The sequence below is a fragment of the Macaca nemestrina genome, chromosome 16 (assembly GCF_043159975.1).
Source record: "Macaca nemestrina isolate mMacNem1 chromosome 16, mMacNem.hap1, whole genome shotgun sequence".
Taxonomy (NCBI): Eukaryota; Metazoa; Chordata; class Mammalia; order Primates; family Cercopithecidae; genus Macaca; species Macaca nemestrina.
Window position 1 is genome coordinate 80,740,067 of NC_092140.1, and position 26,231 is coordinate 80,766,297.

The 26,231-nt window shown below is 40.4% G+C and overlaps 1 protein-coding gene and 1 long non-coding RNA gene across 3 annotated transcripts in view; one reads left to right on the forward strand and one right to left on the reverse strand.

Moving 5' to 3' along the window:
* On the reverse strand, nt 1-26,101 carry LOC139359113 (uncharacterized). Its single transcript, XR_011614808.1, has 3 exons — nt 26,036-26,101; nt 21,045-21,099; nt 1-94 (listed from the first exon to the last, which is right to left on the reverse strand). It is a non-coding gene; the product is annotated as an uncharacterized lncRNA (long non-coding RNA).
* LOC105490673 (lymphocyte cytosolic protein 1) overlaps nt 1-26,231 on the forward strand; it is a 55,989-nt gene that overhangs the window by 2,106 nt on the left and 27,652 nt on the right. The window contains exons 1-6 of one of the 2 annotated variants that reach the window (XM_011756542.2): nt 12,042-12,115; nt 19,874-19,961; nt 20,565-20,728; nt 20,905-21,034; nt 22,943-23,075; nt 24,630-24,711. In XM_011756542.2, the coding sequence (XP_011754844.1) occupies nt 19,898-19,961; nt 20,565-20,728; nt 20,905-21,034; nt 22,943-23,075; nt 24,630-24,711 (573 nt within the window). In that variant the 5' untranslated portion in view covers nt 12,042-12,115; nt 19,874-19,897. Of the gene's footprint in view, nt 1-12,041; nt 12,116-19,873; nt 19,962-20,564; nt 20,729-20,904; nt 21,035-22,942; nt 23,076-24,629; nt 24,712-26,231 lie in introns of those variants that run through there. The other variant, XM_011756538.2, reaches the window with a different exon arrangement.

The following is a 26,231-nucleotide window of genomic DNA, read 5'->3' on the forward strand; positions in this document are numbered from 1 at the left end:
TATTACAGATCCTGCCTTCCAGGCCAGCATATTTTTCTCAGAGTTAGGTGTTTGTAGACTTTCCTTGTTGAATCTGGCTAACAAGATCTTGGCACTCACAGTTTTAAGAGAGAGAGGATAAAAGAGAGAGAGCAAGAGAAAGAGAGAAAAGAGAGAGAGAGAAGAAAAACTTTGTAATAAATTTACAAACATTTTTATTTTTCTAAATAAGAGGTATCATTGCAGGTTTTATATAATAATGGGATGAATAACTATTTTTAAATTAATGCATAATTTTACTAAAGAATTGTGTGCCTTTACAAACTTGCCTCAACCCACTTCCCCAATCTTATTTCTTGTCACTTCCTTCTGTTCAACCTCCCACTACCCCATCCCCTCCCCCACCACTGCTAACCCACATTTTGGTGCACCAGACCACAAGCCACCAGAAAGTTCCATTCTCTTTCACCCTTTTTCACTCCAACTGTTTCTTTAATTGCATTCTTCTTTATTTTTAAAACTTCTGATCATTTTTCAAGGCTGACTTCAAGAAACATACCTTTTGGAGGCCTTCCCATCTTCTCCCTGCCCCCACTAAATGTTTCTTGGGTGTGCATTTGCTTAATGCTCTGATCTCAGCGTAAGTGTAGTATTAATCATATTGTCTTAGTTTCAAGTCCTTATTTGCTGACAGACCTGAGCTCCTTCTCTATCTTTTCTGGCACATAGTAGATACTAATGGTATTTACTGAATTGAAAACTTGTCACAAGTATTTTTTCTCAGCTTCTTACATATGCATGAAAGACTTTGATTGCACTTATTAACTTAATATTTACTGAGTTTCCATTTATTGCTATGAATGAAGATACAACAATAATTTAATATTTTGCATTCTAGCATGCTTCAGCTTTGCCAAAGCCCTAGTCTCATTTTAGCTTCAAAGTATCATATAGACATTGACCTCAAGAAATTTTAAAAAATGTACAATGACTAGCAAACAGGCAAAATTATAATCTCATTATTTTAGTATAAATACATTGGTTGGGCAAAAACTTAGCTACCCTTGCCAAAACTATATGCCCGATAATGGACTTATTTGATGACAAAGAACACAAGAGCAGTTGTTAACTTTTACTTAGTCACTTTGGATTATTCTCAGCAAATTCTCAAGTCAACTTCTCCTTGTTACCTAAAGAGTACAGGTCCTTTTGTGTATATGGGAGAGATGACAAGCAAATTTTAAAATCAGGTTAGGTAAAATAAAATTAAGATATCTGCTTATAAGGTTATATTTATGAAGAGTCAAATACTTATAAAGTAAGACTATGAAGGCTTGGATTTTATGACTAATAGTAGATTTTATAGCAGAGTGACATTATTTCAGTTAATCTAATTTTCTTCCTAGTGTTTTTTTATCTGCTAGTTTCCCAACTTACAGATATCAAATGAAATGATACTATTTCATCTGTATATTGAACATTGCAGAAATAAAAATTAGAATTAGAACCCATCAAAATATAAAACTAATCAGTGTCCGCAGATATGAAGAGTTTCAAGCGTTCCTATTTTGCCAGGTGGAAACGCACTTCTTAAAAACGTGTGATGTTCCACAGTGTCTTCATTTTGAGGCTCTCGGAAGTCACCTCCTGATTGGATGTTGGTTTCCTAGGGATATCTCCCTACAGCCGCTGTGGCCATGGTGATCCCCACATGGCACCTCCTTGTTGCTTTCCTCAGTTCCCTTCTGATCCAACTTCCTGCCTTATACTATTGACTGTTCCTGTTGTTTTGGTTTGTCAGTTTCAATGCTTACATCAGTCTGCCCAGAAATTTCATAACTGCTCCATCTTGTAAGACATTGGTGTGGGGGGAGTGGGAGAAGTTTCAATTAATCATCCTAATAATAACAGCTAATACTTACATTGAATCAGGTGTTTTTCCAAGTGCTTTAACCCTATGAAAGCATCTGGTTGTCATACAGACCTGTGAGGTAGTTTCTGGTGCCTTTACATATTTGAAGGCACGTTCATTCATTCACGTGTTTTATTTATTTTCTACAATTGGATCAATTTTGTCTTAACTGTTGAATTTCAAGGCAACTTCCTGAGATAAACGGAGCAAACCATGGTGCTTATTTGTACCTAAGCCCTCAAGTTGAGCCCAAATAATCATAATCCCCCCAAATAAATGCATCTATATGATAAGTGATTTTATTAAACAGACTATTCTGTGTCATCACAGCAGCAGCAGCAGCAGCAGTATCTGTAGTCAGCGCCTCTGTACACTTGACTGAGTAGTAGTTGGTTGTTAACAATTATAGGCCTCTGCATGGGTCACAGAACATGATCTCCACCCTCAAAAACTTTAAAAGGTTCTTAGTCTTTTTGTTTGTTTGTTTGTTTTGAGACAGAGTCTCGCTGTGTCGCCCAGGCTGGAGTGCAGTGGCGCAATCTTGGCTCACTGAAACCTCCCCCTCCTGGGTTCAAGCGATTCTCCCGCCTGAGCCTCCCAAGTACCTGGGACTAGAGGCGCCTGCCACCATGCCTGGCTAATTTTTTGTAGTTTTAGTAGAGACAGGTTTCACCGTGTTAGCCAGGATGGTCTCAATCTCCTGACCTCATGATCTGCCTGCCTCGGCCTCCCAAAGTGCTGGGATTACAGGCGTGAGCCACCATGCCTGGCCTTTAAAGTTTAGAATAATTTTAGCCGAGTGGCATTCACATTTTCTAGTCTGTTGTGACTCATAGACATGAATAGATTAAACATTCCAGTTTTTATACCCAAGCATACATATCTATGATTGTATAGTAATGGCCAAATATAGGTGTCCTAAAAACTGAGAAAGAATGAAACATTGTTTTAAATGTTAGTGGAAGAAGAGAGGTAAAAGCGATCCACTTACTGGGTTTAAGTAAGTTTTGCTCAACTTTAGAGCCACGGCTGTGTCAGCCCCACTTACAAGTACAAGGAGCCTGTTTCTCAAAGATGGTCAGTTGTTCTTTCTGGCGGAAGGAAAAGCTATGTTAAATTGGGGAACTAGCAAACCCACAGTTCTGTGGTTGCAGCATTGATTCTTGTTTCAGCATCAGTTGCATGGACAGAAGGGAGGGTCTCCCTCTCTCTCTCTTTCTCTCTCACACACACACACACAGACACACAGAAACACACACACACACTCACTCACACTCCTTCTTGACTGGATAAGCTAAAGTGGAAAAGAGATTATGTTCTCCATAGCAGAAAAGCTGACACCAGATTCAGCAGGCAGATTAATTATGCATGTGAATTGCAATCTCCTGGATAATTTGCTTTCCTTCTTTTTCTGGTTGCACTTTCTAGAGGGAAGTGAATTAATGGAACAATTACCTTGTATTTAAATAATACCCTGCATTTTGTTTCCTCAGTCTAGTAGTAGTCACTAAAATTTATCCAAGCTGTGTATCCAAATGTATGAAGTAAAAGGATACACAAATGTTATTTGTATAAAATTTGCATGTTTTCCCTATTCAGCATTCCTTAGGCAAAGTTTAAAATTAGAAGTAATCTTTATTAACCTCAGGTGCAACTTTTTTTTTCCATAAAAACCTTTTTATAATAATTCATGAGACTATAATAGATGTGAGTGCATTCAATATAGCTTCCATCCTGAAAATGTTTTTAAAGTTTTTATTTATTTTTAAATTGACATATAATAATTGTATATATTTATGGGGTAGCTAGTAATGTTTCAATACATACAATGTCTAGTGATGACATCAGGGTAATGAGGATATCCATCATCTCAAACATTTTTTACTTCTTGTGCTGGAAACATTCAATAGCCTCTCTTCTAGCTATTTTTTTTTTTTTTTTTTTTGAGACGGAGTCTCACTCTGTTGCCCAGGCTGGAGAGCAGTGGCGCGATCTCAGCTCACTGCAAGCTCCGCCTCCGGGGTTCACGCCATTCTCCTGCCTCAGCCTCCCGAGTAGCTGGGACTACAGGCGCCCGCCACCGAGCCCGTCTAGGTTTTTTTTTTTTTTTGTATTTTTTAGTAGAGACGGGGTTTCACCGTGTTAGTCAGGATGGTCTCGATCTTCTGACCTCGTGATCCTCCCAAAGTGCTGGGATTACAGGCTTGAGCCACCGCGCCCGGCCTCTTCTAGCTATTTTAAAACTATGTACTGTTAACTGTAGTCATCCTGTGGTGCTATAGAACATGAGAGCTTATCCCTCCTGTCTAGCTGTAATTTTGTATCTAAACAAATCTCTCCTGTCCTCCACCTTCCCCCTACCCTTCCCAGCCTCTAGTAATCTCAGGTGTAACATTGAAAAAGTAGATCCTTTGTACCTCCTTGACATCATCAGCTCGTATCACCCTCACCAGAAAGGCCAGCTTGAACAAAGAGTGGGATACAAATTCTTTATAGAGAAAGCTAGGTAATACGTGCAAAGTGAGAGTAAGGACAAAAGAGAAGATCATGCATGCAGTTTTGCACTGTTGAGCACCCTTTCCTCGTTTTAAAATAGCGAACTGAACTTCCCCCACTGTTTCTAATGCTTAATAAATAGTGTTAAAGTTTCCCCTTTGGAAGGATGGAATATATGGTAGGCACCTTGGAGAACTTTTTGGATTTTTTCCTTTTCTTGTTGTCATTCATGTTGGGACTGTTCCTCAAAATATCATGAATTCTGTTTCTTTTCTGTGACCACTGAGAATGACGGTTGTGATACTTCATCCACCTGGTGATGTTCACACAGTTTTTCTCCTCCCTCTGTACCCACCCTACTGGTCACTGCACGCCGTTCTTCCTCCAGAATCGTATCTCCAGCACCAGTTCTTTAAAGCTGAGTGTCTGCAGCTCCCAGGCACAAAAGAGGCAAATGTGGTATAAAGAAACGGGAGCAAAGGTAGAGACGGATTTGGATTTATATTCTGGCCTCTTAGGAAATGTGGAGCCTGAGCAGGTCTCTGGAGCCTCTGAAGTTCAGTTTCATCCTCTATAAAATCAGGCAAGTGCTACCTACTCGCTAGGTGTGATGTGGGTTATTTTTCCCTTCTGTTTTCCCATGTTGTCGCCTATGTAGACATGGAGCATATCTACTCCACCCAGCATCACCACTGACTTACTGAGCCCCTAATATTTACTAGGCATCATGCCAAGCACTTGAAAGATAATTACTCTTTTATTTTCATAAATAGCTAGGTAAAGCTGTTATTATTTATATCCTTATTCCGGATGACCAAGCTGAGGTTCAGGGAGGGTTAAGTGACTTGTCTGGGGTCACAGAACCAGTAACTGCCAGAGTCAAGATTCACACCTTTCCTGTCTCTCATTTTGTTAGCAGTTTCTTAAAGGAATGATCCATGTCTATTTAAACTGTTTTGTATCTTCTATCTGGATCCACTAGTTGCTTCCTGATAATATGTCTATATACCTTTTTGTGATTCCATGATTATGGAATGATTATTTCTAACTCCACATTTTCTTTTTCTTTCTTTCTTTTTTTTCTGAAGATGGAGTTTTCGCTCTTGTTGCCCAGGCACAATCTTAGCTCACTGCAACCTCCGCCTACTGGGTTTAAGAGATTCTCCTGCCTCAGCCTCCCGAGTAGCTGGGATTACAGGCATACACCACCACACTTAGCTAATTTTTTTTTTTGTATTTTTAGTAGAGACAGGGTTTCACCATGTTGGCCAGGCTGGTCTTGAATTCCTGAACTCAGGGATCCCCCCACTTCCCTCCCAAAATGTTGGGATTACAGGCATAAGCCACTGCACCCGTCCTGTAATTCCACATTTTCTATCAGGAAGACATCCCAAGTCTCCTTTTGTTAGGTCTGCTGGTATACCAAACATATTTGAGAAATAAATATAAATGCTTGAGGATTTTATGGTGGCAAGTCTTTAAAATAATAGCTATGAAGATATTAGATTAGGCTATTTGGCCACTTAAAATTTTGATAAAAGAAATGTTACACATATTCCATTGTACGTTGGCAATAGTAAATATTTACCAACTAAACTGTAGCTTTCAAAAAAAAAGAAGATAAAGAGAGCCCATCAAATTAATACAAATTTCCTGCCTCAATTTATCTGTAACTCCTCCTTTTGTTTTTTTCTGCAAATCAGCTTGTCATTAGAGATTCCAAAATAACAGCTCCAAGGAGCCTATTGAGAATGAGGTCACATTATTAAAAATAAATAGAAGTTTCTGTTATCGTTGCTTGTATACAAATGTCTGCTGTACATTGTCTCACTGTTTTTCAGCTCAAACTACAATGGTGAAAATGCCTGGAGAATTAGAGAGTGGAGAAGCAGGTAGAGAGTAGTGCAGGGTAACGGAATCAGTTCTGAGCATTGGTGCATCTGACAGGGAGGAGATGGTGCTCAGTGGTCCTCATTACAGACGCCCAGAGATCTCTTTTCTTTTCATGGCACATGTGTATGCGGTTGGGCTTTTCTTAAGATTGCTGTACATTTTCCCACTCTGGCCACACTTCCTCAACTGTAAGAAGGTACTTTCCACTGCCAGCATCTCAGGCAAGGCAAAGCCCAGAGCCCCTTCGCCACTCAGGATGAGCTAATACCAATGCTGTCTGGCTTTGGGTTGGTATCATCTGCCAGTTCCACAATACCTGACTGCAAGGACTCTGAATAAGAAATGTGGTACCAAAGCCAAAATAAGCCAGACTGAGAACATTAAAACATAGAGCATGGATGTGAGATCTAGATTTACGTCCACACAAAAACACATAACATACACACAACTAAGCGTTGCTTTTAAGTTGTGACTTGACAATATTTCCTACAATTTATACTAGAAATTGGGGTTTGTTTTCCAAGATAATTTTGCAAAAGTTCTAGTTCTTGTACATTTTCTTTTAACTTCCTCTGTTCCTTCCCTCTTCCTTCTTTCTTCCTTTCCTCCCTTACTCTCTTCCTCCCTTCAGTCACCAGGCACTGCTGTATATATTTTCAACAGTCTGTCTCACCCAATCCTAACACTGCCCTATGAAGTGAATGGTGTGGTTGCATTATTAGCACTCCTTCTTTAAAGATGAAGAAACTGAGGCTCAGAAAATTTAAATAACACATTCAAAGACACACAGCAAAAAAATAGTTGAGTCAGAAAATTCAGCATTTCACCATACCATGTCACTGCCTAGTTGGTTCATTTTTAAAACAATATATAATGATCCTAATTTCATAAAGGAAGCGAGGAGCATTCATAGATGTATCCCTGTATCCTAGATCCACACATCTAAGAAGTAAAGCACATTTCACAGACCATGCATCTCAAGGGTTTTTTAAATAAAACTTTAGGTTATTAAAATGCCAACTGACTTGTGTTTTTTCCACCCATTGGTTAGACCAAACTAAGACTCCGGAGGTTCCACTTACTTCTCTTTTTGGACCAGTCACTGACTCACTTTGAGACTTTGGGGAGTGATTTCACCCTCCATGGCCCCTATTTTCCCATTCTAACATGTTCAGTTCCCTCTTGTCTTTGCAGTGTTTTCTAAATGGGAGACAGTGACTTAAGGAGAAAGCTATGCACACACAAACAAACCAAAATGGTTTCCGGGCAGAATTATTATGTTGTTTGCATTCACATTACCTGTGGTGGGCGGAGTATAGCCTGCATCACCGAGGTTTTGCCTCTAGAAACAAGCTAGTGAGAAGGAGCAGCACGTTGATACCACCTCACCAGCCTCTCATCCTGGAGGTCTCCTCCTGCATCCCTGGCTTTAGCCATATCCAACCTGCCACAGTTTCCTCTGTGTGCTTTTGCTTTGCACTTTGTAGAGCCATTTTCTTCCTTCCCTTCCTTCCTTCCTTCCTTCCTTCCTTCCTTCCTTCCTTCCTTCCTTCCTTCCTTCCTTCCTTCCTTCCTTCCTTTCTTTCTTTCTTTCTTTCTTTCTTTCTTTCTTTCTTTCTTTCTTTCTTTCTTTCTTTCTTTCTTTCTTTCTTTCTTTCTTTCTTTCTTTCTTTCTCTCTCTCTTTCCCTCCCTCCATCCCTTCCTTCCTTCCTTCCTTCCTTCCTTCCTTCCTTTCTTTTCTTTTTTTGGTAATGGCCCTCCCTCCTTGCCTTCCTTCCTTCCTTTCTTTTTCTTTTTTTTTGTAACGGAGTCTCGCTCTGTGGCCCAGACTGGAGCGCAATGGCGCGATCTCGGCTCACTGCAACCTCCGCCTCCTGGGCTCAAGCAATTTTCCTTCCTCAGCCTCCTGAGTAGCTGGGATTACAGGCATCCATCACCATACCTGACTAATTTTTGTATTTTTAGTAGAGATGGGTTTTCACCATGTTGACCAGGCTGGTCTCGAACTCCTGACCTCAGGTGATCCACCCATCTCAGCCTCCCAAAGTGCAGGGATGACAGGCGAGAACCACCACGCCCGACCCTGCAGCGCTATTTTCTCTGCCTGGAATGCCCTTTTCTATTTTGTCTGTTTGGAAAACTACTGGGTCCCTAAAACTTAGCTCAGTGGGCATCATCACCTTCTCTGGAAAACCTTCTCTTCCCTTCCCAGGCAGAGTTCAATACAGTCGTTTCATGGTATCCACAGGGCGATGGTTCCAGGAACCCCCTCGGTACTAAAATCCATACATACTCAAGTCCTGCAGTCAGCCCTGTGGTACCTGCATGTACCAAAAGTCGGTCCTTGGTCTCCCTGAGTTTCGCATTCTGTGAATACTTGTATTTTCCATCCACATTTGGTTACAGATGCTGAACCTGAGGACAGTGAGATCTGACTGTATTGAAGAAAGCTGCATATATTTAGACCCACACCATTCAAACCTGTGTTATTCATGGGCCCACTGTACTTCCTTCTCTGTGCTCCTGTAGCTCCATGCAAATAATATCTTTAAAATATTCATATTAGTGTAGTCTTGCATTTGCATGACTATTTCGTTTACTGGACTGTGTGCCCCTCAGGAGCAGGGATTCTCTGCTGTTCATCTTGGTGTCTCTAGTACCTAGGACAAGGTCTGTGCTTTATGAAATGTGAGTGGATGACTGAGGTGCGGAGGCCACTGGCAAAGAGGACACTTTTCTCCCCCAGTGGCAGGGGGGACACAGGCAGAAAAGATCAAGCCTGGTTGTGTTCTTGCTCTTCTTAATACTTCCTTTAAAGATGTTGAGAAACTGAAGAGAAGACACATTTAGAACTTCCCCAAAGAGCCTAGGTAGGGCCCCAGTCCTAAGTAAAATCTTGCAAAAAGATGTGCTTCCCTAATTAACATGAGGTCAGAACTTTGACCTTCAAGGGTTTCTTTTTGTGTAACCCCAAAAGATGACAGGAATCCCATAGCCAGAAATGACAGGAAAGGCAGGAGGCCACTCCAGTTTATAGCTGTGTGACCCTGGGCCAGTTATTTAAACCTCAGTTTCCTCATCTATAAAGTGGGAATCATAGTAATATCCTATAGGATTGTGATGAAAATTAAATGTGAATGCGTATAAAACATTTGGCACTGAGTTAACCACTCATTAACGTTAATGGCTATTATTATTGACCAACTGGTCTTCTCATTTGTTCTGGTCTTCTCATTTGTTCTTTAGCTATTTGCCCTTTCTCTGACTCCAAATAGGTAGACTTTCTATAGAGAGAACATGGAGTAATACTCTCAGATGAATGAAGAAAAAAATAGACTGACTTTTAAGCATCTCCTACTCCTCTGTTGAAATCTAGGTCAAATGTCACTTCCTCTAGGGGGCCGCCTTTGGCTCTCCAGGGGAGAGCTATTTTTTCCCTCTTCCTGTGGACCTAAAACGTTCCCCTGTATTCTAGTTACTGTGTCTCTCTCTCCTGCTCAACAGGCCAGAGCCACATCTCTGTGTTCTCAGCATCTAACACAGGACCTGGCATATAGTAGGTGTTTGGCAGATGTCTACTGAAGGAAGAAATTTACAAATGCATGAATTTGTTTAGTGACAGACATTTAGAATTCCTGGAGGATGAATTTCATAGTTCAGAGAGTGAGACTCAAATTACATGCAGGTAAATGCTAGCACCTATATTTCCAGCGTTCTCCTTGGTACACCACACATGTCCATCCCAGATGGGTTTGCCCCGCGTTCAGTCACTGCTCTGTCTCCACAGTTCCTTTCCCTCCCACCTCAGCAGCACTCAGCTTACAAGCAGGCCCTACAGAGTTGGATAGAGACCCACTGCCAAGCATTACCGGCAGCCAGCAGGGTTTACAGCAACAGCGCCAAGAAGCCCAGTCTCAGGATCTGTGATCTCAGACACAAACGCTTTTGTGTCTGGCAAGGCAGGGCTGGGGAGCAGGTACAGGTGCCACTTCACAGACTACCTCGGGCCAGCAGCTGCCCTTTAGACACCAAATTAACTCACCAAAGTTGTCTTTGCAGCAAAGTGGGTTAATGTGAATTTGAAGCATTTATTAGCCTTGTTTTAGGTGTCTGTACCTTTCAGTGGATGGGATTGTCTAAGTGTATACACAAGAATATTGCAGGTGATAGGGGACTTTTCAAGTCCTGTAGACCATTAGTTTATAGATTGTTTTGTTCAGGTATACAGCTCAGTTACTGAGTACCTCACATGTGCCAGACACTAATCTGCTAGGAGAGATGAGTGGAAACAGGGGCCACACTGCAGAGATCTGGACCAAAGCTCCAAGGAAGAAGGGCTCACTGATTCTCCCCAGCCTCCAGAACAGGATGCCTGAAACCGTGATGATTGTTGTGATAAGTCTGAGGTGTCATTTTAGTATTGATCTATGAATTTGGCTGTCTTGTCTTTTGAACATTTCATCTCGTGGTGAGTTGTTTTAATTGAGTTTGCTCTTTGGTTGCTAAGGAAATTTGGAGGGCCTTAGTGCCAGGTCAAGAATCAATGTACAAGGTGTGGTGGTGCATGCCTGTGGTCCTAGCTACTCGGGAGGCTGAGGCAGGAGGATGGCTTGAGTCCAGGAGTTCTGGGCTGTAGTGTGCCATGTCAACTGGGTGTCAGCACTAAGTTTGGCATCAATATGGGAGCAGGGCACCACCAGGTTGTTTAAGGAGGAGTGGGTGTGCTGGCTCACATCAGAAATGGAGCAGATCAAAACTCCTGTGCTGATCAGTCGTGGGATCACACCTGTGAGAGCCACTGCACTCCTGCCTGGGCAACATCGTGAGATCTGTCTCTTTAAGGACAAAAAAATAGAATAAATGTAGAGACAAATGCAGGGAGGGAAGAGTCATCGTGACCTGAAAGATGCCAGTGTACACAGTATTTGTATGTGATTTGGCACATGTTAATTGCAGCCTAAACTTGAACAGTGCCTTTGCCATACCTAGATACATTCCCCTTCGTGTACAAGAAACATACATGACATTATATTCGTAAGACATTTGAAATCTTGGGGGATTGTTCTTACTCATGTGGAGAAGGTCTTAATTAAAGAGAAGAGTCCTATCTTAGGGTTTAAAACTTATTAAAGCGGAAAGGAGAGAAATAAGGAGACCTGGACTCTGGTCCCAGCCACACCTCCATAAGCTCTGTGATGTTGGGCATGTCCTTTAACGTGGGTGTCATTTCATGCCTCTGTGACAGGGGTGTGGCCAGATAGATCATCTCTAAGATCCCTCCACCTCTACGTTCTATGACTGCTATTCTTACTACATTCATTCTGTAAGGAAGTTGGCGTAGACCCAGAAGATAGCAAAGAAAATATGAAAGATTTGGAGAATAAGCCCTAAAAAAGCAGGTTACAAGAATCTGAAGAGACCAAGGCATGTGATGGAATGTTTATGAATTGAACAGCTCCTGTTATTTCCTCTGAGAATAACCCAAGAAAGAGAGACCTTTGATCGTATCAGAAAAGATTTAGGTTACAAAAGTAGGGATATGAGACACCAGCGAGGTTGTAGGATTTCCTTATTTGGATATTTTTTAACAAAATAGTAGATGGCTCTCTTTCTGGGACAGTTTGCGTACCGTCTTGCCTAGAAGCTAGGAGTGAACTGGATCAACGTGTCTTAAGCTGTGTGTGGTGACATCCCATAAAACAGGTCTCACGTGCTGCTCTGGTAACTTCCCTGTTCTGTGTGGGGCAGTCCAGCAGCTAGGGAGCTGAGTAGCGGGCGTCTGCCTGGGGCCAGTGAGGAGAATGCATCTAGACAGAGCTTTACGTGCTGCTGAGGTAAGAGCTGGAACACAGCCCCCCAGCCCCCAGGAGCCAGGCTGGGCTGGGAGCTACCTACTCCCTCACTTGCTCCATTTCCCAGGAGTCACCTCCAGGTCAAAGCTGCAGCTGCTGATGGCGCCAGCACCTATTTCTCAGCCCATTTGCAATACTTTCTAATCTAGCTCTAATTTGTATGTATACTTGTCAGCTACCGCATAGAATTTTGGAAGTTTTAACATAGAAGGGACTCTGCTTCTCAGTTTACGAATGAGAAAACTGAGTCCCATAGGGGCAAGATGGAGCCTGAAGTTACACAGATAGGAAGCAGCCTAGGTCTCCTGACTGCCAAGCTTGGCACTTTCTTCCATTTCCTGCCAGTTATTTCCATTTTGATTTCTTTGGAGATGTTCAAGTATATTAATTATTTCAATATCTTAATTGCCTGGGCTGATTTTGGTATTTCATATTTTTATTTTTTTGATAAGCCTCTGTGCCAATTTCTTACACTTATCTAGTTTTGTTTTTCCTTCAGAGTCCTATGTTTAACCTTTTCGCTTGTTTGTTTTTGATAGTCAGAGCTCTTTTCATTGCGTTAACCCTTTCACAGTAAATTAGCTGTAATCCATGTGCTGCATTTGAAACTTGACATTTGACTGTGGGCTTCATGAAGCTCCAGTCTTTGTATAACTCATGCCTGCAGCCCCTCTCCAACCCCCTAGCCAGGACAGTACTTCGCATATAGACACATATATGGAGTGGAAGAATGAATGGATGACATTTGATATCAAGGTAATAGTGCAATCATGGTTAAACAGCTAGCCCATAATATTCAACTTATTGAAAAGATGCATTTGGGGTACTCTGAACTTTCAGTAGGGGAAGGTCTGGATCTTAAAGTGCTTCTAGTAAAATGTGGGCTAAAGGGTAGCTGTAGAATTTAAAGATGTTAGTACCACGAGCATCACTCTCTATAGCTCAGGGAAGGCGAGAGATGCTAAGGCAGAGAAAGGCCTCCCGAAGCCCCAGCCTGGAGTATCCCCTTTTCCTGCAGGAGGCTTGTTCTTGTGTGACACTCTTAATGGGATTGGGCAACATGGTAGAAAACAGAGGTATCAGGAATGTACTAAGGGAGAGAAGGCAAGAATGAGAACTCCTTAGATGGTGACAGAGCCAGGCTCTGTAAGATGGGCTACGCAGCTTCAGAAGCCCCTCAATGTAGTGGTCAAACCAGAGGCACCCAGAGCAATATGAGGCTGATGAAGTTTGGAGTCATCTGGCTTGCTAGCTTCCCATGACTGTTTATGTGGCCTGAGATAACAGTGTCAGAGGAGAGCCGCTGAGTCTATGCTGTGAATAGCCTTCCCCCTACCTTCCACCCTATGACATTTACATCAGAGCCTGCAGAGAGAAGAATTCTGTACTCTGGAGCAGGCTTTGAGGGAATCCATGTATCCACAGGGAGAAAAAGGACAATCTGGAGGAGATTCTGACTTGACAAAAAGATTCACAAGAGTCCCTTTAACTGGCCATCTGTATTTAAGGCCATTTATAATTATTTGGTTTCTCAAAAACAAGTCATTTTAAAATTATATTTTCTGAATCATCCTTTATGTAAAAGTCAGGCATACCTGTATCCATAGAGATATAATATCCCAAGAATATACAGTAAATTCCATATATTCTCAAAGTAAGATCTCCTATAGTGGTCTACTTTATAAAATGAAGGGGACAGGATGAAGTAAAAGCAATGTTTTTCCTTAAATAGATTAATCTTGATGGCTTTTAAAAAATGTATGGGTATTTTATTTTGCTTCAGAGTCCTACATATTTTATTTTTCGTTTCTTTAGTTGTCACAGTCTAATGCTAAAGCTTACAATATGAATGTTCTTCTAGATGATGTGTTGTTTTGGATTACTGATTGTTCTTGAGATGTTTGGAAGTAGTATGATTTCTCCTCTGAAAATGTACTGAAATTATTGAGGCAGAGCTTGGAACTTGAGTCCTGAGTGTCCAGTTTTACTTTAACTACTGAATCAAGTTGCAGGAAAAGTGGGGCACATTCAAAAGAGTCCTTTGGCAAGGTGATACCGGGTCACCAATGCCTCCCTGATCCTGTCAGGTTGTATGATTCGGCATCAGTATATTGAATCAAAATACCGACTAGCCCAGCACTACCATATTTCAGAAATGATTCCAGCCCGTGAGCCTCTCTCTCTAGACAGGTCACCGTTTCCAACCTTTCTGCTTCTTTTAATGATCAGTTATGAAACTCCTCAGAGAAAATTCCATCTACATTTTTACATTTACTTTAGAGGATGTTTTTTCTTCTGTAAATTCTGCAGCACTGTGTTCAAGAGAAAACCCCCACAAATTGTTTCTGTATGCAGACTTCAGAGAACTTAAGTGCAGGTACTTTTATGATAACTCATCCTCAGAAATTCCCTTCGCTACTGACTTGGGAAATACCAGCACCATTTAAACAGAAGCTCAAAACTCACTGACTTAAAGAAATGAGTGGCTTTTGCAGTTTGGGGTGGGGCTATTTTTTTTTTCTTATGGTTTAAAAAATAATAACAGTTTTAAAAAATGAACAACCAATGCTTTTTTTGTTTTGACCAATGTCTTGAGATTCTACAACTATTGATTTAATAAATGTAAGTGCTCTCACACGCACAAACACACACAAAAAACTAGCAGCTCAGACATGACCTTGATGAATGGTTTGTCTTCTTGTCATAGATTTTTGATTTGGGCAGTAATTCAGGAGGGGAGTTCCCAAATTGACCACGGATTTGCAAAAGACCTGAAAATGGTTTGTGGCGGGGCATGTTTAGACGACGTAGTTATTAAAAAGGACCGTACTCAATGCAGGAGCACTTGGGTAGAGCTGAAGATAGCACTCATTTATGCCTCAGAAGATACATGCTTTCTTTAGCCCCTCCTTTTAAGCTGCAGATGCCTCAGCATGCCCATTATGGCAGCAATGGCCCTATAGTTTGCTGCCTATAAGGTGCCAGTAATTTGCAAACTAAAGCCATCACCAGTTAATCTTACTTATATTACTTATTAATCTTACTAATATTATCATAACCCATCTTTTCAAATATGCATGAATAAAAATGGGTGCATTTTTTTCCAGGAAAACACATTCGTGAACTATGTAAAGTACCCAATATTTGATTCCAACACCATTGGTGTCTTTTGTTTTGTTTTGTTTTGTGTTTTTGAGATGGACTCTCGCTCCGTCACCCAGGTTGGAGTGCAGTGGTGTAATCTCAGTTCACTTCCACCTCTGCTTCCCGGGTTCAAGTGATCCTCCCACCTCAGCCTCCCGAGTAGCTGGGATCACAGGCATGCACCACCACACCTGGATAATTTTTGCATTTTTTGGTAGAGATGGGGTTTCACTGTGTTGCCCAGGTTGGTCTTGAACACTTGAGCTCAAAGCAATCCACGCACCTCGGCCTCCCAATATGCTGGGATCACAGGCATGAGCCACTGCACCTGGCTCAATGTCTTTCTTAAAAATGATCTGGTCTGCCTGTTTTTACATTAATTATGTCCTCTTCCTGCTGCTTTGCTTTGCAAAATTGCTGCTATTTGCGTATTCAGTTTAATTACTTAAAAGTCTCTGCTCAGTTATGGACCTTAGGGGCCCTTCTAATGGTAACTCCATCCTTTCCCTGCTCTGCTCATCAGCACCTGCATTTACAAGCTCTAGCTTGGCACTGCCTTGAGAATCTGTACATGGATAAAATATTTGTTCTCATTGGACCTTCAGTTTCCTTATTTATAAAATGAGGACATTATAATAAATTATTTATGAGGTTCCTTCTGTCTCCAGAAGTTAGGTTGTGTTTCTAGGATATGCTGCTCATGCTGATGGTAAAAGGGACTCTCTCCTGATATCTATTCATGTTTCTGCCCAGCACCGACACACGGTATCACAGCAATGTCAGTTGCTGATTATCCCTTCCCCACTTTACCTTTTAAACGAAGTCAATCCACTTCTCTTTTGCATTTGCTGTTAAATCACTGAAGGGTTTTGGGTTTTTTAAATTTAAAGGTGTTCTCGCTGTTTGGCTTCTCAGAATTGATCCTCTCCAGTCATAAATCTCGTAGAAAAATATTGTTACAGATGCTCAAGGCTTTTCATCTTGACCTGCCTGCTGTGGTTTAACAATCATATGATTTTAAAATAATGCGTACTTTCTATGTCTTTTAAATGAAGGCGCCGTTGCAATTTTTATGGTAATAAAATTACCCATTATACCGTGATCTTTGGATATTCTTTAGATTTTCTTCCTTTACCCAACACTATAATTGTTTTGCTTCTTCGTTGGCCCTACTTGTGACACTTAGAATGCAATCTTGTTCTCTGCTTCTACTTATGTTTATCACTAGCTACTGGTAGTGCTCTGAAATCTAACATTCTTGTGTCAAGGGGTAGGGCCAGGTTTAGAGTCAGAGATCTTGTTTGTCCTCCTTACCTTTGACATTGTTCCATGCTTTCAGGGTAACTAACTGGGTCAATATAGACGTACTTACCTAAAATGAAGAACAGCGCCTGGCTTATAGTAGGCATTCATAAAATATTGGTTAAATGAATGAATTTATCTTATAATCCCATAAACATCCATGAACCAAGAGGTCTTAAGACATTTAAAAACATGAAGGGCTGGCCAGCCGGAGAGCTGGAGAGCCTTCTATTCATGCACATGTGGATATGGTAGAAGGTATAAATGAGACCCAAGCCAAATTAGTCACAAGGATTTGGCAAAGTATATTAATACAAAGTTATATACTAATTCTTTAAAACAGAAGCCTTGATTTCTTAACACAGGAAAGCAAAAGTTTTCTACTAGAATGCCTGGACAAGCTCACTATATTGTAGTTTTAAAAATCTCCCGTGGGGCTATCTATAGTCCATATACTTAATAACCCATTGCTGAGTGAATAAATGGATGGATGGGATGTGTGTCTAACAGGAACATGAAGGCAGAGAACCTGAGTAGACAGCCTGGGAGAGGAGAAAGGACTTGAGGATTAGAGTCTTGGCTGCTTCTCTACCCAGCTGTGTGATTTGAGATCTGTATCTTAACTTCTCTGAGCTTCTGTTTTCTGATCTATACAATGAGAATATATATACCTATGCCATCAGCCTACACTGAAGGTCATTGTAAGAAACACAAAACCTATGTTTACCCCATTCCACAAATGGCCTCTTCTTAAAGCCTGTGTGAAGATTTTGCTGTCAGACATCAGATCTGCTGCCCTAAGAAAATTGGTTTGTCTCATAGATAGTGAATTGTATAACCAATGATACTTCCCTTTTTGCCTTAGCTTCTAGAGAACTTGGAGTTAGATTTTCAGCCTACTTGTAGCAAAACACGCAGGGTCTTAGGCATGTATTTTAAGTATTAGAGTTCCTCCCAACCATCATCCTATTTCAGTTACATTTTCTTTCTTATCAATGACATCATTTAGTTGGTTTAACTCTTAGGTTTGGATATATCTTTGTAACTTAGCACAAATTATTTTTGGAAAAAGGCATTCTGAAAAAGTAGAAAGAGAAAGGAAGGAAGGAAGGTAGGAAAGAAGGAAGGAAGAAGGAAAGAAGAAAGGAAGAGAGGGAGGGAGAGAAAGAGAAGACAAGAAAACCAGATAGCCAGTGCCTGTCTCTTAGGATTACTGTGATGTGTAAGTGAGATTGTATTTTTAATACAATTAACCCCTCAACAGTTTCTGTTATCCTTTAAAAGATCCAATGTGCCAATACTTTCTTAGATATGTAAGACAAATAATAATAAAATAAAATTGTTATTAATATCAAAAATATATTTTTAATGAATACATTCAAATTTAAATGAATACATATATAATTCTATGATTTTAAAATCATGCTCCCTGGAGTTCCCACAGATGAAGGTGACAAGGAGATAAGATACCAGGGGCAGGGGGACATTTGGGTTTTTTCAGCCAAAGACTCTCAGAGTTGTTAATTTTATTTGTTTGCTTACATGTAAGGTTTCTGTCAACAAAGCGTTGCTTGATGAAACGAAAGTTTGAAACCACTGATATATGTATGTGGCAGGATGGTAATTTGGTGGATAATGGATATGGATTTACAAAATTGATTGTAATGCATTTTTGGCCTACAGGTTTCGACGTTAAGACTGTTTTCTGTTGGGTGTGGTTGTTGGTTGCCAGCAAGAACAAATACAGCACTATAGAATAATATGAAAATATAAAAAAGAAATCTATTGAAAACAACATCCTGTCACAAATGTATTTTTTAAAATCGATAACTTCCCTGAACCATCCAAAATATAACTATGCTTAGAAACACCCCAACCCCCACACTCCCACTCAGCGTATCCCCTCTGGGCCAGTAAGTTCAGCGAGCTTCAGTGGGTCTCCGATTTTTTTTGTTTTTCTTTTTTTTGAGACCGCCCAGGCTGGAGTGCAGTGGCCGGGATCTCTGCTCACTGCAAGCTCTGCCTCCCGGGTCCACGCCATTCTCCTGCCTCAGCCTCCCGAGTAGCTGGGACTATAGGCGCCCACCACTATGCCCGGCTAATTTTTTGTATTTTTAGTAGAGACGGGGTTTCACCGTGTTAGCCAGGATGGTCTTGATCTCCTGACCTCGTGATCCGCCCGCCTCAGCCTCCCAAAGTGCTGGGATTACAGGCGTGAGCCACCGCGCCCGGCCGGGTCTCTGATTTGAAACATGCTCGTGTGGATTAATTAGGGGCATGGAGATTATCATCCATTTTGTTTTATTTTCTTCTCACCCACTAGAGGGCAGCAGTAATGCACAGGAAAAGGGAAATTACTCAAGCGCTGTGTCTCAGCAAGACTGTCGCTTTTCTGAGAACACCTTGAAAGCGCCTCAGATTCCCATAGCTGAATTATAAGAGGGTCAGCTTCCTTTTGTTCATCCCTAAATAATATGGAGAATTTTGATTAACTTCCTTTGAAGTTATAAACTGTATCTGTTTGCTTGGTCAAATACTAATTTTAAATATGAACATGAAGATACCTCTTTAAAAAGACATTTATGTAAAAGTTAAGTGTTTTAGTTGCCTATCGCTGTGTAACTACTCTAAAACGTAGTGATTTCAGACATCACTCGTTTTGTCTTCTCTGTTCTTTTGGCTGACTGAGCACAGCTGGGCGATTCTGCTTAATGTGATGTTGGCTGGGAATGTGGTCATCTAGGAGCTCAAATGGGCCAGAAAGCCCAAAATGGTCCTCTCAGGTTGCTGGCATTGATGCTGGCTGTCAAATGGGATCTCAGCAGGGTTGTTAACCAGAGCACCCAGTTCTCCTTCATTGGTTTCTTTATGTGGCTTGAATGGCTCATGTCATGGCAATTGGGTACCAAGGGGGAGCTTCTTGAGAATAAGCATTCTAAAAAGAAGGAGGCAGAAGTTTCCAGCCTCAGACATCATTTTACCACCCTGTAATGGTCAAAGCAGTTAAAAAACCAGCCCAGATTCTAGGGGAGGGAAATAAGCTCCACCTCTTAATGTGAGGAGCAGTCTGTATAGACTGGGAGGGAAGAAATTGTTGAGAGCCATCCTTGGAGACCACCACATGGAGGATTGAGAAAAAGCATATTTCTGACTTACATTTTGGAAAGATAGTTCTAAATCATGGGGGATGCAGAAGAATATTTCTTCATGTAATAAATGGGAATTGCTTCTTAATGTGGTATTTTAAAAATTCAGATGCACAAAAGTTATCCCTTACGTTCTTCTTCTCTCCAGATCTGTTACCTAAAGCAATAAAAAATGGCCAGAGGATCAGTGTCCGATGAGGAAATGATGGAGCTCAGAGAAGCTTTTGCCAAAGTTGGTGAGTAGACCTGGTACCCCAAATTGCATCATTCTCTTCTTCACTGAGTAGCTTCAGGGTAGATTCAATGAAATGGGAACATGAACAAAATTACAGAGGTGACAAGAAACCAGTAGTGTTCGTTTAGAGGAGCTGGGAGAACTTATTTTTGAAAGATGTGCTTCAAGAAAATTACTTTCTCTATGAAAACATGGAATTTGGACTCTACTCTTACATAGTTTGTTCCTAGAAATGGTTCCTAAGTCTCATCTTTTATATCTTGTCTTTTTTGCTGTTTCCTTGATTTTAATACCATCACATACTTTCTCTTGCTCTTTAGCACTAAACCTGTGGTTTCCTTAAGAGTTTCTATAAGAGTTCTTTGTGGAAACAGAGGTACCTCATAGATGACTCTTTTACTGTGGATGTTGAAAGTAATGCCAGTGCCCCTATTCAATAGTAACAGGCGTCTTGTGAGATTCTGACTCTTCCATGGGATCATGCCTCAATGCCTGAATGATAGCCTCTCTCATCCATTCACCTTCCATCTAGTCTTCCCTCACCTCTCTCTCAAAGTTGTTGCCTGAATTGTCCTGCAGCTTCAGTGTATTGTGTACATTACAGATACTGATGGCAATGGATACATCAGCTTCAATGAGTTGAATGACTTGTTCAAGGCTGCTTGCTTGCCTTTGCCTGGGTACAGAGTAAGAGAAATTACAGAAAACCTGATGGCTACAGGTGATCTGGACCAAGATGGAAGGATCAGCTTTGATGAGTTTATCAAGGTGAGTACCATGTAGAATATCAGGAGACACATTTGAAACTCTTGGAACTTGAATTCCATTTTTAAAAATATCCAGAAAGACATTCCTTCCCTCCTTGCTTCAACATTACATATTCTTTCCTTTGTGATTTTCTTGATCACTGCTTGAGTTTCTAAAGATACGTTATATTTTTGCAGATTTTCCATGGCCTAAAAAGCACAGATGTTGCCAAGACCTTTAGAAAAGCAATCAATAAGAAGGAAGGGATTTGTGCGATCGGTGGTACTTCAGAGCAGTCTAGTGTTGGCACCCAACACTCCTATTCAGGTAGGCTTACCTCCTGGGTGGGAGCAGGATTTCAGGATTACAGATTCTAAACTTCATATTCAAACCTAAGGGATGTAAACAAAGACAGAAGCAAACACAACTTTATGGATGACTCCCGATCTTCTTGTGACTAAGTGGGTCAGTTCCAGGTACATAATACGGGAGCAGTCCTAGCTCTGGGTAGGGTCCAATACAAAATGATTTGATCAGCATTTAAACAATCATTAAAGGCTGCCCAAATTCCTTTCTAAATCTTATGGACAAAATTAGCTACTCAAGCTTCTATCTTTAAACTTCATGATAATTTTTAACACCTGCTAAGTGATCAAAAAATTATGTTTTCATTGATTTGGAATAAATGTGTATATTTATTCTGAAGGCTGCCATCCGACAGCCATAATGGAAACTTCCAACAGGCCAAACAGTATAGTTATTGCAACATTTCCAAAACTGAGTTCTTCAAAACGCTAGTTGATCTTAAAGATAAGCTCATGAGGCCGGGCGCGGTGACTCACACCTGTAATCCCAGCACTTTGGGAGGCCAAGGCGGGTGGATCACCTGAGGTCAGGAGTTGAAGACTAGCCTAGGCAGCACGGTGAAACCCCGTCTTTACTGGGTGCGGTGGCATATGCCTGTAATCCCAGCTACTCGGGAAGCTGAGGCAGGAGAATCGCTTGAGCCTGGGAGGCAGAGGTTGCAGTGAGCCAAGATTGCACCATTGCACTCCAGCCTGGCGACGGAGCAAGACTCTGTCTCAAAAAAAAAAAAAAAGAAAAAAGATAAGTTCATAATTAAATACCATCTATAGTTGCTAAGAGAATGTTTGGCCTTTTGTTTTTAAATACAGGAATTTTCAGAACCTTTGCTGGGGCAAAGGTGCATAAGGCAGAGACACACTACACAGCGTTTCCCGAACTTTTATGACTCAAGATTTCTCTGAGGGACACCACTGTTTTCAAAGACAGTTTGGGAAACACAGTGCTAGGCTATGAAGACATAACTTGAGCTTTTATTAAAACATCTAAAAATCACTTTCTAGCAGCTTTACTGATAGGAAAAGAAGAGTACATCCAAATGATTTTGTTTTATAGCAATTTAATTATAATTGTATCAAGAAACTCAGAAATACAATGAGGATTGTCCACAGTGATCCAGCATTTAAACCAGCAGAGCAAAAAGAGGAATCCTGAGTTTTGTCCTGTAAGAATTAGATCACATTTGTATTTATATGTGCATGTATACATATATATACACACATATAAATAAAATATTTTTTATTATTTATGTATTTATATATAGAAAATAAACATATGTATATATTTGCTTCTAAATATAAATATATATCTGGATTATGCATATATATAGAAATAGAGAGATAGTTTTGGCCGGTGCGGCCTGCAATCCCAGCACTTTGGGAGGCTGAGGTGGGTGGATAACGAGGTCAGGAGATCAAGACTGTCCTGGCTAATACGGTGAAACCCCGTCTCTACTAAAAATACAAAAAATTAGCCGGGCATTGTGGCGGGCACCTGTAGTCCCAGCTACTGAGGAAGCTGAGGTAGGAGAATGGCGTGAACCCGGGAAGCGGAGCTTGCAGTGAGCTGAGCTCGCGCCACTGCACTCCAGTCTGGGCAACAGTGCGAGACTTCATCTCAAAAAAAAAAAGGAATAGAGAGTTTTTAAATCTGTTTGCTTTATGTTTTATGACTTGGAGTAAACATAGACTCAATGCCTATTTCCCAAGTGCTCTGAGATTTTTAAATGTTAATAAATATGAGATGATAAGATAATGGACTGAATAAACTCACATCTTTCTGCTGGGAATGAGAATTTAAGATCCACATCATAATTTTGTTTATAATAGAGTTTCACTTTGCAAATGAGCCAGTTTAATCATTTACTTGCAGAGGAAGAAAAGTATGCCTTTGTCAACTGGATAAACAAAGCCCTGGAAAATGATCCTGACTGTCGGCATGTCATCCCGATGAATCCAAACACGAATGATCTCTTTAATGCTGTTGGAGATGGCATTGTCCTTTGGTAAATAATACTTCTTTCTTGGTTGCCAAAGAGTTGCCCGTTTTCTAGACCATCAACAATTAATTGTATTTATCCCAGGCCAACGTTGTTTGGTGCTCAGCTGCACCTAGAAGGCTTTTCTACACTTTCACTTGGCCAGGTCCAGGATGGCAAACGAAATTCAAAAACAATTTATAATGAGAAATGTAAAATTGCTACTGCTTGAGTGGAGGGGAGGGATACACATTATAGAGATAAACATGGAAGGTATAGTAACACCAAGCCAAAAGCATTAGATGTCTAATCAATGTATTAGATAATTAAGTGGGGGAAATTTGTAAAGTACTGATTAAATAATGACTATAGAAGGACATTAAAAAGTTTATCTGATGACAAGTTAAAAGTATAAAGGTGGATCAGGCATCAAATAGAAATGTTGACATTATACAAGCTCAGAAGTACATAGATAGTCTTTTATATAATGAGGACAATTTTCCTGGTTATATATTTTTGGAATATATGCTGCTTGCTTCATCTGAGCATGGCTCACCATGAAAGCAGATAGAATTGATAACAGCAGCAGGATGATGGAAGGAGTCCTTAAACTGTGGTCCTTAAGCAAAAAAACCTTTGAGTGGGGCACAGAAATCCACAACTCAAACATTGAGGACACCTGGAAAAGGGGGAATGCATCCTATCCACAGGAGGCCTCTAAATACGGTGCTGGTCAATGCAGCATGACGTCTTTGAAAATCCCTCTGTAGCTCTTGCTTCAGCAGGTTCTCTGTCTTCACAGGCCATGCTGTAAGTAAGATGACTTGAGGTGCTCAATATGTGGGAGACTCAGGACTTAAAGGAAACAATGGGTGGGCAAGACATTGAACTTTCTCCTCTGCTCTGACCAGAGCAATTCTACTTTTGATATTTTATTTATCAGAGTTTGTCCTGATAATTCATTTTTAAAAGGTTCAATTGCTATTTTTAAAAAATGAAAATTCTAGTTTTTAGGTTGCTATCCAAGGCCCCCCATGGTCTTCCCTCAATCTCCTAGTTTTACCTTCTAAGACCCCTGTGACTCATTGGTAGTCAGCCTAGGGCACTGAGAAGAATATAAAAATGTTATAACATGATTAACTGAAGATATAAAGTTTGGTCTGGTGTCAAATAGAAATGTAGGTATTATATAAGCTCAGAATTTTATAGATAGTCTTTTATATAATGTGGACAATTTTCATGGCTAAGAAAATAAAGTATTTATGGTAGAATTACTTTGGTTATCCACCCAGAATTTCCTAATGTGCTAAGAAAATCAGGATAATTTTGCAGCTGTTTAGGTGAGAGAATGAAGCGGGGTCCTCATTTCCAACCTCAATATATTAATATGGCTTCAGTAGTATTCACCTTTCCCGCAGATAGTTTGAGTCTAGTCAAATGGCATAACTGATTTTATGTCTAAACATCACAGAGTCTGTTGCTGTCTTCTTTGATTATGGTCTTGCTAGAATTTAAATTCAATATTACTGGGCTCTGTTATTCAGAAGACAGCTTTCTTTAATTTAAGTGTTTCTCTTTCAGTAAAATGATCAATCTGTCAGTGCCAGACACAATTGATGAAAGAACAATCAACAAAAAGAAGCTCACCCCTTTCACCATTCAGGTATGTCTTCCCACCATTACCGTAATACAGGATTTGTTTGGCATCAGTGAGCATCATAACTGCTGAGTCAGCCTTTTTCAGGGGCTAAGACATCATTCGCAAAACCTGGGCTTTGGGCTGGTGACTAGTCATACTTCAGGGATAAAGGGATACATTTCTGAGAAGCAAGGAAGGGAGACTGGTGGAGTGGTAGCAGCTGGGGCTTTGTATGTTTTGTTTTGGCCACTTAGGAATAAAATTCACTTTGGCTAAAGTTTTAACTCAAGCTTTTCTTAGCAATTTATCTTTGATTTGATGCCAAATAAATAGCATTTCAGCTGAAAACATAAGCCTTTCTAAGAAGCAAGGGGTGAAAAATGGGAAGTACTCTGGCAGCCTTCATAGCAATATTGGCCACAGCCACAAGTATAATAGATATAACTTGCTTTTATTCCATCAATTTGTTGATTAACTGGAATAGTAACCAGCAGTAAGTGTATTTCTGTGTAGTGTTCCAATATTTTAACATTATTGTAATTCTCTTGCTAAGAAACCATATCTAACTTCTTAAATCATCAACAATACATTATCTCCTGTGTGGATTTAAGCAACCTTGTGTACTTTAAAAATGGAAATGAACCAAATTGAGAACAATGATTAAACACGTATGAATGCATTTAATGTTAAATTTACTCATAATCTTGACCATATATAGAAACAGTATTTTTCACTCATCATTTGAGCACTAGAACAAGGACCCACTTTTCTTCCGATACTTATTTTCCTAATTCACTGGTAGCCTTTGCTTTGTTTTTAATTTGTCAATTAAAATAATTTCTATACATCTCTGACACTGATATCTCTTCCTTTTTAAACCCAAGAATAGTACATAGAGAGTCTGGACTGAAAACTTCCTTGACTCTGTCCCGACTATATGTGAGTTACATTACCTGCATTGTTGTTACTCATAAGAACATAGACTCTATGAGTGTGTGTGTGTATACTCGGGTTCCCTCGTTATTACGGATACTCAACAAATCGACCTAGTAAAAACCACTCCCATCTTTTCCAGGAATTTTAATTGTATCTATTTTTCATTTTCATTTTCTTTTTTCTTTTTTTTTTTTTTTTGAGATAGAGTTTCACTCTTGTCGCCCAGGCTGGAGTGCAATGACGCGATCTCGGCTCACTGCAACTTCTGCCTCCTGGGTTCAAGAGATTCTCCTGCCTCAGCCTCCTGAGTAGCTGGAATTATAGGCACCCGCCACCACACCCAGCTGATTTTTGTATTTTTAGTAGAAATGGGGTTTCACCATGTTGGTCAGACTGGTCTCAAACTACTGACCTTAGTTGATCCACCCGCCTTGACCTCTCAAAGTGCTGGGATTACAGGTATGAGCCATCGTGCCCGGCCTTTTTCATTTTCTTAACACCCAATCTGCAAGTCAAAAACCTCTTCTGCTACTCTCTTTTATGATCTTGATTTACATCAACAATCATCTTGTTCATGATGGCCAGTGACAGGACAATGACTTCCTCAA